General features: G+C 36.0%; 3 protein-coding genes across 3 annotated transcripts; all 3 read left to right on the forward strand.

Annotated features, from left to right (window-relative positions):
- Positions 1–6,170: 6,170 nt before the first annotated feature.
- LOC110702835 (WAT1-related protein At3g18200-like) lies at positions 6,171–9,211 on the forward strand. Its single transcript, XM_021880577.1, has 7 exons — positions 6,171–6,403; positions 6,551–6,613; positions 6,713–6,829; positions 7,188–7,449; positions 7,731–7,889; positions 7,972–8,123; positions 8,751–9,211. Exons 1-7 carry the CDS (start codon positions 6,210–6,212, stop codon positions 8,914–8,916), a joined length of 1,113 nt encoding a protein of 370 aa, XP_021736269.1. The 5' UTR covers positions 6,171–6,209; the 3' UTR covers positions 8,917–9,211.
- Positions 9,212–11,716: 2,505 nt separating this feature from the next.
- LOC110702958 (glutathione S-transferase T3-like) lies at positions 11,717–14,035 on the forward strand. The gene is made up of 2 exons (XM_021880722.1): positions 11,717–11,859; positions 12,701–14,035. The coding sequence occupies exon 2, from the start codon at positions 12,710–12,712 to the stop codon at positions 13,853–13,855; it is 1,146 nt and encodes a 381-aa protein (XP_021736414.1). The 5' UTR covers positions 11,717–11,859; positions 12,701–12,709; the 3' UTR covers positions 13,856–14,035.
- A 414-nt stretch (positions 14,036–14,449) lies between these two features.
- Positions 14,450–15,784, forward strand: LOC110703011. The gene has a single exon (XM_021880769.1). The coding sequence runs from the start codon at positions 14,450–14,452 to the stop codon at positions 15,782–15,784; it is 1,335 nt and encodes a 444-aa protein (XP_021736461.1).
- The last annotated feature ends 5,068 nt before the right edge of the window (positions 15,785–20,852 follow it).

Genomic DNA, 20,852 nt, shown 5'->3' on the forward strand with positions numbered 1-20,852 from the left:
GAGGCACAGTACATATTGGGCATCAAGATCTATAGGGATAGATCTAAGAGGATGATTGGATTAAGCCAGAGTACTTACATTGATAAGGTACTGGCTCGATTCAACATGGAAAAGGCCAAAAGAGGGCATTTACCCATGTCCCATGGCATAACTCTCAGCAAGAAACAGTGTCCACAGATCCCGTATGCTTCGCTAATCAGATCGATCATGTATGCCATGATATGTACAAGGCCAGATGTATCATATGCCCTGAGTGCAACGAGTCGATACCAATCGAACCCAGGAGAGGCGCATTGGACTGCGGCCAAGAACATCCTTAAGTACCTGAAAAGGAAAAAGGATAAATTCCTGGTGTACGGAGGCCACAAAGAACTAGTTGTTGAAGGTTACACCGACGCTAGCTTTCATACTGATAGAGACGACTTCAAGTCACAGTCAGGGTATATATTATGTCTGAATGGAGGAGCGTTTAGCTGGAAGAGTGCCAAGCAGAGCACCACTGCAGACTCTACAACTGAAGCCGAGTACTTGGCCGCTTCGGAAGCTGCCAAGGAAGCTGTTTGGATTCGCAAGTTCATTAGCGAACTTGGTATTGTACCCTCAATTAAGGGGCCGATAGACCTCTATTGTGACATTAATGGAGCTATCGCTCAGGCCAGAGAGCCGAGAGAACACCAGAAGGTCAAACACGTGCAAAGGCGATTTCACATGATAAGGGAATGGAAATCCGAAGGTGAAATCAGAATTTGTAAGATCGGCACAGATGATAATGTAGCCGATCCTTTGACTAAACCTTTGCCTCAAGTGAAACACAACAAGCACATTGAGGCAATGGGAATCAAGCATGTTGGATACTAGCTTTGAAATTCCATGTACATGTGTTTTAATTAAATAGGATATTTAATGTAAGACACTGTATCAAAACCATTCATTAATGGAGTAATTAATTTTTGTGCAAAATTATCATTCACTCCATTACTATTTAATTGTGGTTTAGAATTAAATAATGAGTCCATTCGATTTACGGAAATATTCAAAACAGGGTATCAAGACCATGTCTTGGATAAAGAAACACCTGTTAAGTGAACATTGAATATTAAATCGAAAAGTATCCCTAATAGAGGTCATCTAACAGATGGACGATTGATGACCGCCATAGATTAGTGTGTAGTATGATTTACAGCACCGTTTCTTGTGCTGCGAGGACGTGACGGTCATAAATCATTTGCACAGGTACAGTTTTGAACTGTACTGGATAAGACCTATGAGAGTACTTTAAGAAAATTTAAATTTTGTCATAAGTACATTTCTCATTATGACTATCGGAACTTATTTCCTCCGACCATGAGTACTGTGAAGTTTTCTTGTTTGAGTACTAGGCTCTTTGATGTTTCCAAATGTCTGTCGTAACTAGGGATCATAACGGGAACACTCGTGAGTCTATGTCCTCTTAGTAAGAAGAACTTACAATACAAGACTGGGATTGTCCCCCTACTAACAATAGGGAAAATGTTTTGTTGTTTATAAGGCCGCTCGAAGAGTGAGATTGTGAAAATGCATGGTCGTGCTCAGATGGATTTTAGAAATCATCTGCTTATTGACAGTCGAACTCGGAGATCGAGAAACACTTCTGAACGTAATAAGGATGACAAAGAATCTTACCTTATAGTTCACGAAGAAACATTAAGTGACATAGGAAATGAGCTATACACAATATGCACACTTGTCCGAAAGGACAATTGGGAGATTGAAAGGAATGGTGCCCTTCCAACAAGTGTATTCTTCCGATAAAAGGTTCAGAATTATTACAAAGCTAATTCTTCAGTAAGGTCAAGTGATCGGAATGCCTAGGTGGAGGCCGCTTCCGATCAGTAATATCGAGGTACAATTGATATGACAGCTTGATCTTAACTGAACCCTTCGGGTCGAACCCAATCGAATCACCGATCCGAGACGACGAATTAATCCGAAAGGATTTAATGAGTCGACAGAGTTTTACGAATACAGATGTCGGACATCGAGCCTAGGGCGTCGAGATCGAGCGTCGCAAAATCACAATCGACAAGTATGAGCGTAGCCATAGCTAGGCTAGGCTAGCTCATCATAGGCACTAGGCGCGCCATAGCAGCCCTAGCATCATGCCTAGGCGCTGTCGCAGCCCTAGCGTGATGGCTAGGCACCATGGCTGGCTATCGCTAGCACCAGGCGCGCCAACACAGCCCTGGCATCATGCCTAGGCGCTATCGCAGCCCTAGCATGATGTTGGGCGCCATCGCAAGCCAGCAACATCACTAGGCCCACCATGCGTGGCCTAGGATGGATGGGTGCCATAGCAGCCCATCGCAGGCCTATGCGCATCACTAGGCGCACCATGCGTGGCCTAGGATGGCTGGGCACCATCGCAGCCCAGGCAGCATCACTAGGCGCACCATGCGTGCCCTAGGATGGCCTGATGCCATAGCAGCCCCAGCATGATGCTGGGTGCATGGTAGGACCACACGCACCAAGCACAGCTAGTGCTAGGCACTGGCGCATGCGTGGTGCGTGGTGCCTAGGCGAGGCATGTGCGTGCATGGTGCACAGTGTCGGGGCTGATGCGTGTGGCTGTGCGAGAGTGTGTGTGAGGGGATGGCAAGCTAGCAAGCAACGCACCACATGCGAGGGCCTGGGCGCCAGCATGGTTCTAGGCCTCGCACAGCAGCTAATCATCACCACGCATCAAGACTGCCGCATGATGCGTGGGTAGTGCGAAGGAGGCTGCGAGGCGTGTGTGCGCATGGTGTGAGGGACAATGCGGCCAGCATGCGTGGCTCGCTAGCATCACGCATGTTGGCTGTGCTAGCAATGAGGCGCGAAGAGTGTGCGTGTGTGCGTGGGGCTGCTGGGGGCCAGTGCCAGCACTAGGTGCTAGCAGCGCCCAGCGCCAGCACGTAGCACCAGCACAGCCCAGCAACAGCATGCACTAGCTGGCTGGCTGGGTGTTGGGCAGCAAGGCCACGCTAGCTGGCAGCCAGCTAGCACACCTTGACCCGGTTTTGGGCATGGTGTGTGGGGACCAATACATGGCCTTGGAGATCAAGGCAATGGTCCCCCCAAGCCTTGGTCCTCACTTGGCTTTCTCTATAATTATGCCAAGTGTCGATTTGTGATTGAGTTGATTAATTATTTAATTTTGGAATTAAATAATTGTCATTTTACCAACTCTCCCACATTGATGGGAGATTGGAAATCAAGGGATCATTTCCCTATAAATACCAAGCTTGGTATTGGGATTTGATACAACATTGAGTGGAATTAAAAAGGCAACTCTAAGAAAAGAGTAAACCTTTGATTCGTAAAACTCATAGTTATTTTGTCCGGGTCTTGACTAACCTTCAAGACTTAGGACGCTCGGGTCGGGTCGAGGGTACGATCCGTCGAAGATCTCGTCTTTTCGGGATTTTGAAGTAAGAGCTCTTTGGGAGCGAAGCACACGTCAAAGGTATAATTCTTGTTCTTAATCTTGTTTGATTAAGTTTATTATGCTTGTTTAATTGCTTTAATTAAGGGGCGGGTCTTGGTGGGTTTCCTTCCGCGTAGTGTCGGGTCACTACGAAACCCTACATATTATTCATGTTATAGGGTTGAAAACCGGAAGTACCATCGTGCCTAAATTGGTCAAAGCCTAGGGGGACGTTACCGGGGTTATTGGTTAGAATGGACGGACTCGGAATTTGGGGGCTCGGTTGATTAGGTGATTCCCTAGAACTACTACCACGGACAAGTCGGGCTTCCCCCCTAGATGATGGGTTGTTCGATGCCATAATTAACAATAATAATTTTAAAAATAACTAATTATAACAATAATAATAACAATAATAATAATTAATAACAACAATTATAACAATAACAATAACAACAATAATAATTAATAACAATAACAACAATAATAAATTAAAGATTAGTTAGATCTTACAACCGTGCTTCAACGCTTTCCACTAATTACGATTACAAACTTTTAATTTTTTTTCGATATTAAGAAATAATATATAGAGAATTTAAGAGAATTATTAGAGAATATAAGATATTAAGGATTATTAGAGAATATATGAGATTAAGAGAAGAGATTGTGAATTTGTGATTTGGGAAGTGAATGAAATTTGGTATTTATAGGGAATTTGGGAAAGAATGGTGGAAAATATGGTCGTTTTATGGCCGTTGGCACGCAGGCCGTGCCTGCGGGCCAGCATGGCGGGCCCAGAGGCGGGCTCGTGTCGGGCCGTGCAGGAAAAACCAACTCCCTGTCCGTGGCACGGCCCACGGCACGCCCGGCGACCAACGTGCCAGGCCGGGCCAGCTGGCGGGCCGTGTCATGCCGCGTCGGAGATTGTGTCATGTTAGGCCGCCCGCGGGCCACTCGACCCGTGCCCAACTTTACTTTATACTTATTGATAATTATAATATATTATTGGTCAAATTTCTACATCAACATAGATGAAGATTGACCCAACCCGAATTTGACCCGACAATTGAACCCGAAGACTAACCCGACCTGAATTGACCCGACCCAAAATGACCCAACCAGAACTCGACCCGACCTGAATTACCATTGACCCGAAACTGACCTGAAACCCGAATATACCCAACCCGACCCAAACCTGACCTGAATATTGATTGACCCGACCCAAACTGACCCGATCCGTACCGACCCAAACGATCCGTTTGCCAGGTCTAGTTATACCTAGGTGTAACTTAAAAAGTTCACTTATTTATTAAATTATGTTTATTTTATATATAAAAGAAACTGGGTCTTGGTAATCCGAGAAAGAGGGTGTATACCACCTAGGTGTAACTAAAAAAGTTCACTTATTTACGTTATGTATAAACTCTTAATTAAACTTGGTTTACATTAATTTATTATGGACCAGTAATATTAAAGACACTATGCTCGTTTTATTAATGAAAAAAAAGGTCAACATGTTAAAATAAAGATTATTATGTTAAGATAAAATCATTGTGTTATCATAAAGGTCATACGAGGGTTTTTTTAATGAAACTTTTAGTATACTGGTCAATATGAATAATAAAGGTCCCTATATTAAAATTAGAGTCACTATGTTCAACATAACATCATACTTTAGATTCACAATAATATAAAATGTCACACGAGTTTTAATAAAGGTTACCATGTTAGAATTAAAATTACTATATATGTTAAAATTAGGGTTACTATATTTGAAATACAGTCAGTTACGTCCTTATAAATCTTAGGTGCATAATAATATTATTGTAAACCAGGTCTACGCAAGTTTTTTCTTACATTAGGTTTATTTAAAAAAAAAAAAAGGGTGTTGGTGATCCTAGAAAGAGAGTTTAGACCACCTATAAGCCTAAAAAAGATTTCATTTCAAAATCAATTTACAATGAATAAAGTAGCTCATGAAGATTGCAAATTTGTTAACAATCTTAATGTTGCTGATTTTCTCCCATGTAGAACAACTCATATGTGGACAACATCGGATTTCAGTATATTACTTGATGAAACTGATATGATATCATTCAATAGTTGTTTTTTTTTTAAGAAAAGAAAAACAAATAAACAACCTTGTAAGAAAAATTATTGTCGAAAATACAATCAATAACAATAAGTAATGATAATTTATGAAGTCAACGGTACAAATCTCACTCATAAATTTGTTGTTGGTACGTAATAGAGAAATCAATTTGGGCATAACACATTGAACAATGATTGGTAATTCACCTACCTGTACAACATGCCATGCTTCAACTTTGTCTCCTAATAAAGATTCAATGTTTTAGAAAATTTGTTATGCAATCACTTGAGAATAATTCCATGCTATGAATTTGAGGAACCTAATTAACTGCCAAATCAAATCAACAAAAACAACTTTTTATTTATTAAATTATTTTACTTTTAATTTGTAAGTTGTAATTCATAAGATAGTATGCACATGAAAATATTCTAAATTTGCATTTAATTATATTGTATGCATTGCATGATGGCTATGCTATGATGTCAATTTGGGATTTATTATTTTATTTTTTCATTAATAATTTATTTATATATTTGTGTATATTATATAATTTATTTATTTTTTCGGGTTGAGAAGTTGGTCCATTAATATTATATAAGAAAACTTGATCAATATAACATAAGCTTCAAGCACAAAGTGAAAAAATATAGCTGCTAATTTAGCCAAAAAAAAAAAATGGCAAATTTGAGTAAATGTTCAGAGAAAATGAAGTTGTTAATGGGATTACTTGCACTTCAATTATGTTTTGCAGGGTATCACATAGTCTCTAGAGTTGCTTTGAACATTGGTGTTAGTAAAGTTGTATATCCAGTTTATAGGAACATCATTGCTTTGCTCTTATTAGGTCCTATTGCCTATTTTCTCGAGAGGTAAATGTTCGTGTTGCTTCTTGTTGTCCCTTACTTGCATTATGTGTGTCTCGTACGTATAATAGACACTTATGTTTAATCACATATATTACACTTATGTGTTCGATATTGGTTATGAATCGTGTACTTCCATCATATGTATTGCAGGAAAGAAAGACCGCCTTTAACTTTCTCCTTGCTGGTGCAATTTTTCTTTCTAGCACTTCTGGGGTACGTCGTAAAAACTGGTACCACTTAAATTACTAGCCCTGTTTTTTTTTTCCAAGATGTTTAAAGAAAGTCTTACATTATTACTTGTTTGTGCAATAGAGTCACTGCAAATCAAGGATTCTATATTTTGGGTTTGTATTATGCATCTCCTACTTTCGCATCAGCAATGCAAAATTCAGTTCCTGCAATTACGTTTGTTTTGGCCACTTTTTTAAGGTAATTAACTGGTTCCTTAACTAAAGAGTAGTTCTTCTTGACTTCAATTATCTCCCCCTCAATAAATAAATAAAAAATAAATAAATAAATTATTAAAAAAAAAAAAGGCTAAAAAGGAATGCTTTACGTAATTTGTAAACGTTTAAGGAGACTGTTTATAGAATTTTATGGAATTACTTAACAACACCCGTTATTGACCTCTTTGTCTTATGAGTTGCAATAAGACAGGCTTACTCAAAACCTGTCAAAATTTGAGTCATTATTCACTTTGACAATACTATGTTTTATTTGGTCTCTCGGTATCGTGAGTCTACTTCAAAAATTGATTGTATTTCTTATAATGTGTAAAATTTTGTAGACTAGAAGAAGTGAACATATTCAGGAGACATGGGCTAGCAAAAGTTGTGGGAACGATTGCAAGTGTTGGTGGAGCAACCATCATAACTTTGTACAAAGGCTTTCCTCTGCTGCACCTTACAGAGCAGCCTCATGCGAATAATTTTGTGGCAGAAAATGGAGATATGGCAGTAGTATCTCCTATTACAACGCAGAACTTTACTTGGGGCTGCATTTTCCTTCTTGGACATTGCTTCTCCTGGGCTGGTTGGATGGTTTATCAGGTTATCCTCTAAAACTATAACACTCGGTTAGTTGGTAAAGTATTGGCGGTGAAATTAAAACAACTGAATTCGTAAACAGGAAATCTCCCTCATTTTTCTGCGCATCAATTAACAGTTGCATATGTTTATATTATGAATTTTAATCTGTTCGAACGCCAATATACAAAAATTAGTAGGTCTCATATACAACCAGAGATTGGTTACAGAATTCATTAAGATAGTTTCAACCAAGTTAAAAATGATTAGTATATAACAGATCAAAATGAATTCATTTTTGTCAGGCATCAGTGCTGAAGAAGTACCCTGCAAAACTATCCCTTACATCATACACATGCTTCTTCGGATTAGTACAATTCCTGGCTATTGCAGCCTTCGCAGAGACAGATATCGAGCACTGGAAAATTGCATCAGGAGAGGAGGTTTTAACCATTCTGTACGCGGTAAGTAATTCTTGCCTATTTTTAATAGTATCAACATAAACTTAACTGATTCTTACATGTATTATCAAATAAAAATGTGCAGGGGATCATAGCATCTGGAGTGGTGATTTCCCTACAAACATGGTGCATTCATAAAGGAGGCCCTGTATGTGTAGCTGTATTCCAACCTGTACAAACAATATTAGTTGCTATTATGGCTGCTCTCTTTCTTGGTGATCAACTCTACTCTGGAGGGTAAGTCATTCTTTTAAGATTAATGTGTTATGCATGATTATTTCAATATTATTTTTCACATTTTTCTGACCACTCGTAACAAATATAAACTCAATTTTGCAAAATTTTCTTTTCAATACTTTTTTTTAAAGAGAAAATATAGAGTAGTTTAGTGATTTTGATCAACTCCCCATAAAATTTTCATCTTTTAATTTAAGTAATGTTAGAAATTGCAGTCATAAACCATTACTGTTTTTAATTATATGACACTTTAAAAAATAGGAGTATAAATAAACTTTTCAAAAATATTTTGTATATTATAATAAGTTTATAACTATGGACAAGAGTGCACAGTGCTCATTATGCACTAAAAGATGCAGGTGCATATGTAAAAGAACATTTCACAACGTTAAAAGAACATGAAAAATATTTTTTTATTTATTATAATATCTACAAATGTTAAACATGCTTCACGTTCTGTTACACAATTAATGTTTTCGTGCACAATGAGCATTATGCACTCTGAGCCACCATCTAAATAGCGATATTAACCCATCATATCTGTCTTTGTAACTTGAGTCATACCCCATGCTTGTTTTCCCCTCTTCATATGTTTAACAAATTCATTATTATTTTTATCTAATGCAGGATATTAGGAGCAATAATCATAACAATAGGCCTTTACATGGTATTATGGGGTAAATCAAATGAATACAACATGGTAAACCAAGAAACTGAAGATCAATTGACAAAACATCTTATAGATAACAAAGAAGAAGCACGAGAAAATTCAGTTACATCTGACATCCCTTGAAATCAGCAAGTTGATAATGATTAATGAAATATATAGATACTAAAGAAATGAAGGAGAAATTCAGCATGACAGCAAATACAAATGTAAATCATGTTTTCTTGTCTATATGGTTGTGTGGAGGCCTTTGAGCCTCCAAATTTAAGGTTTTTAATTAGAGAGCTTAACCCCCTCAATTGTATATTCTTGTACTAGTATTAGTTTATTAGAAACTTTGATTGCGTTGATTAATTGAACCAACATTTAATTTGATGCTAATCATTAATATTATTGATTGATGTATTTCCCACCCAAACTATTGATGAATTGTGGAATTTATTATACGAATCAAAAAATGATCATATTTGTGCAAAATGATGTGTTAGAATATTTTGCGTATAATAGAGCAATCTTACTTTTGAAACCCATTGAGTTTTAACTTTATCTAACATGTTCTAATAGCTTTTGCAAAAGAAAAGTGAGAGGGAAGCTAGGAAGGAAAGGTAGTGGGTAGGAGAACAAATGTGTTCATGAAATACTCGTGAACAAGTTAGAGCAAAATCATGAATTTTATTGATAATTTAAGCCAAGATTAAACAAATTAACATTTGACGCGTTTAAGTTTTTAAATAGCTTGTTTATAATTTAAGCCAAGATTAAACGAATTAACGTTTGACGCGTTTAAGTTCTTCAATAGTTTGTTTAAGTTTGTTGGTATGTTTGTTCATGATCGAGTATAACTCACTTAAAGCTCCTTTAAATAAAACAATTGAAACCCTAAATTTTAATTTCTTTAGTATTTTCCAAATCTTTTATAGGAAATTTAAGTTACTTGTGTGATTTTTCTATATTCGATCTAGAAAAAACTTGAATTAAATTGAATAGTTGTATACTTGTATGAGAACTTTTAAATATCTGAAACGCTTTCATAAATAATGCTATATAATACATTAATTCCTTGCATACGTTGATTTTAAAACTACATACAGTATTTCTCACAATACCGTCCACATAAGCTCGAATCCGAGCTTCATTTTTTTCTAGCGTAGAACCGCTAATACCATTAGTGGTTCTATAATGGTATTGGTGGTTCTAAGGTTAATCTACATCTTAATAAACTACTTTACCATTATCCTCATTAAAAGTATATTACTAAAACAAAAATACGTAGTGCAACAAAACAAGCTCACAATATTATTAGCAATATAATCATATGAAATATTAACTATGGAAGAGTAATTTTAAAAGGTTTGTATGTAGCTGTAAATCTTCAGTTTACGCATAAAATACATTTGAAATCATGGCAAAAATATTGGCTTTAATTTCATCAAGGTGCAATTCTTAAAAAAATTCCATATTTCTTATCCTAGTTAAAAGAAAATATTGAATATAGAACCTTCAATGGTATTAGAGGTTTTTCATATAGACATCTAATATATTAGCAGTTCTATATTAAGTAGACCATCATCATTATTAGTGGTAAGTTTACATCCGAGCCTACGTAGATGCTATTGTAAGAAATAGTTTAAAAACCAACATATGCAAGGAATAAATCACTCTTTAAATATGTGCAAAAAGTACATTAATGCACACTCATTATATCAAGCTTGGGCTAAGTTCAATCTCAAACCCAAAATGCAAACAAACACATTCATGAACAAAAGTCAAATAAGCCAACCTTAAATAAGTATTTTAAATTCATTTACTAAAAGAAAACACTAACATTATGTTTGGATGGATAGAAATGGAAGAAAACTAGGAAAGGAAGAGAAGAGAAAAGGAAAAAGAATACATCATCCTTTGTTTGGATTTCTAATACAAGGAAGGAAAGAGAGGGAATTGGAAGTATTTATTTCCCTTCTATAATAAACCAAATTCCTCCATTGTTGGAGAGAAATTAAAAGGAAAATAAAACTATAAAGGTTCACCTTCTCCCTCCCCTCACCTCCCTTTCACTTCCCTCTTTTTCCCCTTCCTCCCTTACCCTTCACTATTGTTATCCAGGCTTAACAAATTTAGATCGAAGATTCATTTGAAGCCCGAGGGTAAAAAGGGGATGAGTCGTACTTTCTATTCCCTCCATATCCAGAAAATGCCCTACATGGCTCATTATGCTTTTCAAGTTTATGAATCAGCTTAACTTCAGATTTTGCTTGAAAATATTTATACGAGCAGATAGATTTTCTAATTTTCTTCTAATTATATAGTTAAGTTCAACGTGCATACATAGATTACATACAGGGGCTAATCACTAAGACGCTAAACTTGGTTAATGTCAAATAATAAATAAAAAAAATATTAAAAAAAAAAACCCTGCCTATAAAGCAGTCAAGACATGAAACTTGGCTCTAATGTCATATCAGGCCTATTAAGATAAGGCCTGCCATTAAGGTAGCACAGTTCAGTTGGTCCTAACCTTAAATGACCCCTAACACAGCCTTAGAGCACTCACAACCATGAGCAAAATATATGCTCATGGGCATTTCTTGTGAGCAAATATTTTGCTCATCACCCACAATGGTGAGCTAAACCAAAAATGCAAGAAAAAGCCCATGGGCAAAAATGAAAATGTCCATAGCATGGGCATTTCTTCTGATGAACAGTGATCTCGGTGGGGCCCACAAGCTGGAGGAAAGCTGGAAAAAAAAAAATACGGGTACTGTTCATGCCAGGCTGCCAGCGAGTAGGAGCGCGACACGTGGCATGTTCAGGGTGTTGGCCAATGACAAAATTAGCCGTTTTACAACGGTTATAATCTTCCCATTGCATTTTCTGAAAAATATTTTCAGTAAAAAAAAAAAAAAAAAATTTACCAACGGTCATAAAATTAAATTCTCTATAAATAGACATGCATTTTGATATATTTTGATATATTTTCGAAATCACTTAAAATCCTCCACTTTTTTATTTTCTTAAGCATTTTAAATTTGTTGAAGAGCATTTTTGTTGCAACACACCCATATTGAGGTAAATTTTTTTTTTTTTATTATTTAAATAAAGTTATGTAATAAAATTAATATATATGTGATTTTTTGAAAAAAAAAATATTATGTAATTGCATTATGTAATTGAAAAAAAAATATATGTTGTTTAATTGCATTATGTAATTGAAGAAAGTTGTTGATATGTTCTCCATACATTACTAAATTTGTAGTAAAAAAAGTGTTGCATTTATTGGTTACTTTTTTTTTTTTTTTGTAATATTAAGTTATGTATTAAAATTAGTATATGTGTGTTTTTTTGAAAAAAAAAATATTATATGCCATGTTTACTTAATTGAAAAACCCAATTGAAGAAATTTGTTGATATTTTCTCCATACATTACTAAATTTGTAGTAAAAAAAGTGTTGCATTTATTTGATATATTTGCTTTTTTTTCTAATATATAAATTTAGTTATGTATTAAAATTATTATATGTGTGTTTTTTTGAAAAAAAAAAATATAAAACCATGTTGTTTAATTGCATTATGTAATTGAAGAAAGTTGTTGATATTTTCTCCATACATTACTAAATTTGTAGTTGCAAAAGTGTTGCATTTATTGGTTACTTTTTTTTTTCTAATATATAAATTTAGTTATGTATTAAAATTAGTATATGTGTGTTTTCTCCATACATTACTAAATTCAAACATTACTAAATTCGTAGTTAATAAAGTCTTCCAATTATTGGTTAATTTTTTTTTTAATATATAAATTTAGTTATGTATTAAAATTAGTATATATGTGATTATGTGAAAAAAAAAATTATCTTTTGTAAAAAATTAGTAAATTTTAGTACAAATATTTATCTTTTGTTTTGTGATGCAGAATCTTTTAATGGATCCAAACAACCCAAATTTCCGCCAACAATTTTCTGGTTTTAGTGATGATTTGCTAACTAATCCCGAGTTTCAATTGTTCTTGCAAAGAATGGGCAATACGTCTTTGCAACCATCTCCACAGTATCAGACACCCACTCAGTTTCCCCTACGAAACCATGTTATTGAAGAATGTACACCTGAAACTGTACATGATAGCAACACACAATTCAATGAGAGCGAAGAGGACAGCGTACCAGAGACGCCGCAATATCCTCCACCAGTTCCCGAACTGAAATCCAACCAGGTTGTTGCACGAGCGACTCGAATTTGGTCAGTTGCGGAAGATGAAACTCTGATTGGGTTGTACTTGGAGATCAGTGAGAATGCTATTAAAGGCACGAGCCAGAAAGCAACTTCCCTTTGGCGCGATGTACACGCAGCATATCAACTTGCTCATGCGGAGAAGCCGCATATACTTCCACCAAGACCTATGAAGAGTCTGACGTCGCACTGGAGAAGGTTGGCAGCAGACACACTACAGTGGATATCTTGCTATGATGAAGCAGGTAGACTTCCGGAGGGAGGGAGTGGTTACAACGAAGCTGACCGTATAAAAAGTGCGTCGAAGCTTTTCCATCTCGCCCAAGGTCGTAATTTCGCTTTTCCTCACGCTGTTGAAATGCTTAATAGAGATCCAAAGTGGAGGCCAAAGCTGAGATGGTCCTTGTCAAAGGAGGAAAGAAAAGTTGTTCGTGATGTTGAGGAGCAAGGTAGTGCTGGAAGTGGGAAGAGGTCCAGAGATGATGGAGGGGATGAAACCCCTACGGATGGTTTTTCATCTGGAGGAATACAACGACCTGAAGGTGTGAAGAAAGCAAAGGCCAAGCGTAAAGGGAAAGAAGTAGCTTCGGACAGTGGTTCGTCTGAGCTTAGCGAACGAATGAAGGAATTGGCAACAATTCGCGAGAGGGGGGCCATTCTGAAGGAAGAGCGGATCAAAATTGAAAGGGAGAAGGAACAGAGGAAAAGGGAGGAACTTGACATTCATAAGATGAAAACCTGGTTTGATATGGTGCAAGCTATGAAGAATTCGCCTACTCCACTCACTCCTGAAGAAGAGTCGTACAAGAATTTCTTACTGGGTAAATTACAGGGCTTATAAGCATGTTTGGTTGTAGTAGGTGTACGCTTGTATTAGTTAAGTTTTTAATTATGCGCAATGTAGTCTTTTATGTTTAACATGTATTAGTGGTGTGTTTAATTTCACTGTCATATGTAAACTTGTATTCTGATTTTCCAATATTGAATGACAAGTTGTTTAACAAGTTGATTTCAGTTGTCATTGTTACCGACATAGTTGCATTCAATTGTTGTCATTGGGTAGTCACTTTTTTCTGATTTCACTTTAACTTTGGGTCATTCATGGCAACAAAATTGCAATAACTCTTTATCATTCAGTAGTCACATTTTTGTCATTGTGTAGTCACATGTTTCTGAATTAACTTTGTCAGTATGCTTTAACTTTAGGTCATTCATACCGACATGGTGTAGTCACTTTTGTTCTGAATACACTTTGTCAAGATTTGTCATTGTCAACTAGCATAGTATACCTATTCCGTGGCTGAAAATTTGAATGCTTTAGTTGGTGTGGTCATTCAGATTTGTAACCACATATTCATTTGATTTATTTGCTATATATAGTAGGCATGGCACATATCCACAACCACACCAATTAAGAAAATTATAATATTAATACATGATGTATTCCAGACCATCATCAAGTTCAAGTTCAAGTTCATCTTCTTCCAATAATGAAGAATATGATCAACTCGTTGATGAACTCTTCACATACCAACCCACATCTTTCCTCATGCCCCAAACACAATCCCAACGTACTTCAAAATCACGTAGAGGGGGTACGAACAGAAGAGATTGGGAAATGGGACATGCCAGGCTGTTCAATGATTATTTTTCCGATAATCCTGTGTACAATACCACCCAATTTAGAAGAAGATTTCGTATGCAACGACCTTTGTTTTTACGTATAATGAACAAGGTCGTTGAAGGTGATGTTTACTTCCAGCAGCGTAGGGATGCAACTGGAAAGTTAGGCATATCACCTCTGCAAAAATGTACAGCCGTGATACGAATGTTAGCCTATGGCATGGCTGCAGACGCTGTTGATGAATACGTTCGAATCAGTCAGTCAACCGCTCGAGTTGCCCTACAACGTTTTTGTGCCGGGGTCATTGACCAGTTCGGAACCGAGTACATGCGAAACCCTACAACTGATGAATTGGCCCGGATACTGCATCAAAATGAACTACGTGGTTTTCCAGGCATGATAGGCAGCATTGATTGCATGCATTGGGAATGGAAGAACTGTCCAACGGCTTGGAAAGCGCAGTACGCCGGTAGGAACAAGAAAGCAACGCTAATACTGGAAGCCGTTGCGGATCAGGATTTATGGATATGGCATTCCTTCTTTGGTATTCCCGGATCTTGTAATGATCTTAATGTGTTGTACCGTTCACCAGTGTTCGATGAGGTTCTGCATGGTCGAGCTCCTCCGGTAAATTTGACGGTTAACGGCCATGAATACAACATGGCTTATTATTTAGCCGACGGCATTTATCCGAAGTGGGCAACTTTTGTTCAGGGTATCACATTCCCTCAACTGGCCAAAGATAAAATGTTCGCTGACCACCAGGCTGCCGCTCGAAAGGACGTTGAAAGAGCTTTCGGTGTGTTGCAAGCTCGATTTGCAATAATACGAAAACCGTCGCTGGCGTACGATGAGGACATACTGCGGGACATAATGAAAACATGTATCATTATGCACAACATGATTGTTGAAGATGAGCGCCACAACTACACTCGAGCCGAAGTTCTAAGAGCCTTCTACGAAGAAGATCAACAAGAATCAACATCTACAACGCCACCGTTTGAATTCAACGTAGGCCGACCTACCAACTTTGATTTCAACGCATTTCTACAGCGAAAAGCTTCCCTCCGTGACAGAGAAATTCATCTATCTCTGAAACGTGATTTAGTCGAACATATTTGGCAACACTACGGGCCACGTAATTAGGGAGAAATTAGCACGACTTAAATAAAGCCAAGTACTATGGCGTAGCTACTTTTACTTGTTGTGTTTATTTTATTTCTAAGTTTAATTACGCATGACGTTGCAAATGTAATTGGTTTCTAGTATTGTACCGCTTTTAAAATAAATAAAAACATTTAAGAAATTTTGAGCTTTTTTAAAAAAAAATTTTATATAACGTACTTAATTTTACGACAAATTTTAACGATAAAAAGGACAAAAATAAAAAAAATAAGTTACACAAATTTTAACTAGTTTTTATTTATTTGGAGTAACATTGTTAAAATATAAATGAAATAAATAAATAAAGAAGTGTTGTGTAGGAGAGAGAAAGTAATGGTGGGGTATTGAAAAAGTAAGAGAGAGAGAGTGGTGGGTGGGCAATTTTTTTGCTCACCATTGGGAGAGAATATGTGAAAAAATTTGCCCATGAGCAAAACTTATTTCTTGAGAGAGAAAGTGGGTAGAGAGAGAGTGGGTGAGCATTTTTTTTGCTCACCATTGAGAGTGGTCTTAGGGCCAAACTCCTTGGGACTGATTGAGACGGAAAAAAAAATTAAAAAAATAAAATAGCCTCTGGTGAATTTGATTCTACATTTCTACTCGTGAACAATTCTTACCATCAAACCAAATACTAGGTTTTTTGGTTTTACCATCCTGTTTGCACATTCCTAAAGAGTAATACCATCGATTGTATACACTAAAGGCAGGGATTAGAAGTCTGCCGTTACAGACAGCATATCAAGGAAATTAATCGAGTATGACAATTTAACAGCTCAAAGGTTAATGTTAATTTCCCAGGTGAGACAAGTTTGAAAGTAATTGAGATGGAAACATAATAATCATAGTATCTCCAATTAAATTCTATCTTAAAACAGTATCTGAGAAAGAAAAGAAAAGAAACAAAAGGCATCCAGTTCAAACAAAAAGAGAATTCCTCTACTCATCCAGCATGTAAGAATCGAGTATATGCAATTGCAGATCTGCAGAAATTCCCTGCAAATTCACTAACAACCTCCCTCCAATTTCACTAATTGACTTACAGGTTTAAATAATACTTCCTTCGTTCTATTAATATTGCAACAAGGATGAAATTACACATCCCAAAGCACATTTTATATGCTAAATATCTATATTTGTGTAAAAGTAAAAATTATAAAAAGCTGATATTGTGAAAGTATTTTATGAGATGAATCCAACAAGATCACACATGACTATATTTTGCTTAACCTATAAATCATATTATACGGTCAAACAAGAGTGATGAATAGTGCAAAAGGTCCATTATTGCAATATTAATAGAACGGAGGAAGTATAAGGGTTGACAATATTAACAGATCTTGCTGAAATTCCTTGAAATTTTAACACTTGCAGAAATTCCCTGCAATATCACTAATAAAGTTGCTATTGTCACTAAAAGAATTACTCCCTCCGTCCCAAAATAGTGCCACAAATCTTTTTACAAGAATATCAAGAACTTCCTTCACAAACTTGCATTGAAATTCCCATCCAACATATAAAAAAAAAAAAAAAAAAAAATTAAAGTCAAATTATATCTCGTTAAGGACTCATATCAATGTATATTTCCTAGAAATCAACTGTTCATAATTTTTCAACAAAAAGTTTGATGAGATTCATGCTCACAGGGTTATCTTAAACGTGGAAAACATTTGTGGCAATTTATTTAGGACAGTTGTACTCATTTGCCCTTCAAACAAATCATAGGTGTTGGTTCAGTGTTTACATTTTACAGACCAGGTTAAGTCAAGGGAGACAGATTTTACTTGCCGCATAACTCATAAGAAAGTTAATCTGTTGTCTAGGAACCCGTATATAGTTGATCTCCCACATTTAGCATCTATGTCATAAGTAAACCAAACAGCTTTTTAAAATGCCCAAACAACACATTATCTCCAGTGAACAAAATCTAACATCTCAATGACACGCCAGCTAAATTGTGTATCATAAACTAATTCAATCATGCAAACAGCTAATAAATCGTTTATTCAAACATTAAAAGCCCTTCTGGCTATTAACTATCAAAAATCTCTCCAGTGGCTTGACTCTCTTTTAACACCTCAGGATACCTTAATCAACAAGTAAATGGAGCCTCAGGTAAACTTTAGATTCAGCTTCATGAAACCAATTCAATTTCCGTGATTGTCATCCAAGTAGGAAGCTATTGCTAGATATTGAAGAGTCACCTCAACATAGTTCATCACATATAAACACTTAACTAAAAAATCTTTCATTCACATAATAAAAAATTCTCTAATTTTATCAAAAGAAAATTATATCAAACTTGTCACAATACCTCAAAACAAAAATCAGAACAAATTCAAACAATAAAAGAAATTAAGGGAAGATTAAGCATAAGGGATTAAAATAATGGCATTCTAGTACCTTCTCTCTTCCAACATATTCGTCATCATCCAAATACAAATTAATAAAGAAACAATAAAAAAAATTTAAAAAAGAATTGAAAGGAGAAATTTAACCGTGTAATAGAAAAAGAGAGATGTTCACGAGGAAAGATTATTGGAAGAAACAGAATAGTTTTGGAGAAGACACGGAGAAAAGTGAAAATTTGATAGTGAAGGGAATATCAGCTACAGGGGAAAAGTAAAACTCAATAAATTATGAGCCCTCCTATTCTTTAAATTATGGAGCAATACTTCCTTCTTGAGAGAAATTAGACTAAAGTATAAACATTTTCATCCTATGAGAACGAACACTTGTAATGCAGTCATGAGCTAAAAAAGAGGGTGCAGTAATTTAAACAGCTCAGTCACAAACACAGTACAGTTACCATAACCAATTGGCGATTCTTTGTCCCTATAAGTATGTTCCATTTTCCAATTTGGATGTCCCTAAAAATTGCTCCATTTCCTTAATAGGAATGTGGTCCCATTACCATACCTTTCATCAACATGTGGCCTTACTATTTTACCTTTTAATCAAATCCACTCAGCAAAATATTAAAACAGAGTAACATGAGTAACAACATTATTTACTGTTATCCCTCATCTTCTCCATATCTGTTCCCATAGAATTCAAGATAGCCCTAGATTTTAACAAAAACTAGAGCTTTGATGCATTTTTCAGTCATCACCCTACTTAAGCAAACAAAAATAAGATCTAAAAATATCACTCATTGTCAACTGCATGGCATAAATTGATCGATAAACAATCACCTCAGATCCTTCTAGAACAACTCAAAGCACAGTGGGGAAATTCATATAACAAATAAAGTAAAGAGGCTATACACAAGACTGTCAGAATCAGCATGATATAAATCCCTATTATCAACGGTAACAAACTGCTAATACATCATTGTGGTTAGAATCACAATGCCCCAGCCAGTTTTTGTTCAAAGATACCAGTCTGTCCACCTTTAACAACTTAATTTACTTAATGTATCAACTTCAGCTTTCCAGTTAATCCATAGACAATTGATTACAGGATTATTCATGGCTCAATAAGCATGATCTAGAATCCTAAATTCCAGATACTGTGGCCAGTTCCATGTGTTTAGACATTATGCATAGCTTGGATAGACAGGTAAATATAGAGAACTGACAACTCTCCAGTCTACTGTGAATGGTATGAACTTAAGATTTGAATATAAGGCAAGCAGGATATGGTCCGTATGAAATGGTTATGTAAGGGAGAAGGGAATCATGTTCTAAAGCGATGATGGATGGGGTAAAACTTTTCAAGTCAAAGGCAGCATGGAACTGCAAGGGAAAGTTAGGGTTAGTGTGTCCTACCTCTATTGCTGATCAACTGGTCTTTTACTTGTAAGCTCTCATTGAATTTCAGATTTATTTGTCACTTGGCTTTTAACTACGTCAAAAATAATTAAGGGGAGAAAAAAAAAATTAAAAAAAAATATATATATATGTTACTCCGACATCTTGCTGTTACTCCGATCTATGTTACTCCGACACCTTGCTGTACTTCAAGTGTCCAGTGCGGATCTTCCGACACTTTGACATGACAACCGAATATATAGTGGCCTTATATGATAAATGTCAAAGGAACCGACATTGTGTCGGACACGTCACCCAAATACGAGTATGTGCAACATAGGATAGAATAAAATTACATAGATAAATATGTGCTTGCCCATTGTAAAAAATAAATTATTTGAAACAAGATGTGTATTACAAGCAAGTAAAATATGGATTCTACTTGCCTGAACTTTATTTATAACTTATACTCCCTCCATTTTCCCAAGTTCTACTCACTTTTCATTTTTATCCATTTTTCTAAGTTATTCTCACTTTATTCCTTTTACGACAACTTTTTATTTATTTTTTATCATCCACAACCCCACTTTCTAGGGCCAAATTTTATTTAATAAATCTCTTACTCTCTATCTCTCTTTTCTTTAATACTAAAGTACCCATATGCAACAACGCATGGTCCTCATGCATCATTACTTTTCCTTTGTTTACGTAGCTACAAGTAACACTTATCAAAACGAAGCAAGTACAACTTTACTTTTTGGGTCTGTAACTAGGTTTTCCTAATACATACATAGCATAAATATATATGCTCCAACCAAGATGAACATATTCCAACTTCTTCCTTACAGCAACAACGCAAAACAACATGCAGGACTTTCAATTTTTTGTCATAATCCAAAGATTTCAATCCAGCCCAAAAGCCAAAGCAGAACCTTTGACTTGACAGGCAACTGAGACGCTTTTCAAACCCCAGCAAAGTCCATGCCCCAGTAAAGAATTCAAAAAATTTTACTCCTTGTGCCTTTTCAGTCCACACAATCCCTTCCCCCCCTCTCTAATTCTAAAAAAAAAATGGAAAAATATGCAAACATTCTCTACAGCATATGCTTCCAACAATTCTCAGTATCACACATCACAGTCCTAGAAAAACAAGTTTACTCTTCTAAGTATTCACATTCTCTAGACTTAAATCCAAAATACATGCTAGACTTCCCTTAATTAAGCATGGAACCTAGATAAAACTGGAGGATACATCAAACAAGATAACATTAACAGCAGAAACTGTGTAAATTAAGCAATTG

Source organism: Chenopodium quinoa, unplaced genomic scaffold (genome assembly GCF_001683475.1).
Source record: "Chenopodium quinoa cultivar QQ74 unplaced genomic scaffold, ASM168347v1, whole genome shotgun sequence".
In the NCBI taxonomy this organism is placed as follows: Eukaryota; Viridiplantae; Streptophyta; class Magnoliopsida; order Caryophyllales; family Amaranthaceae; genus Chenopodium; species Chenopodium quinoa.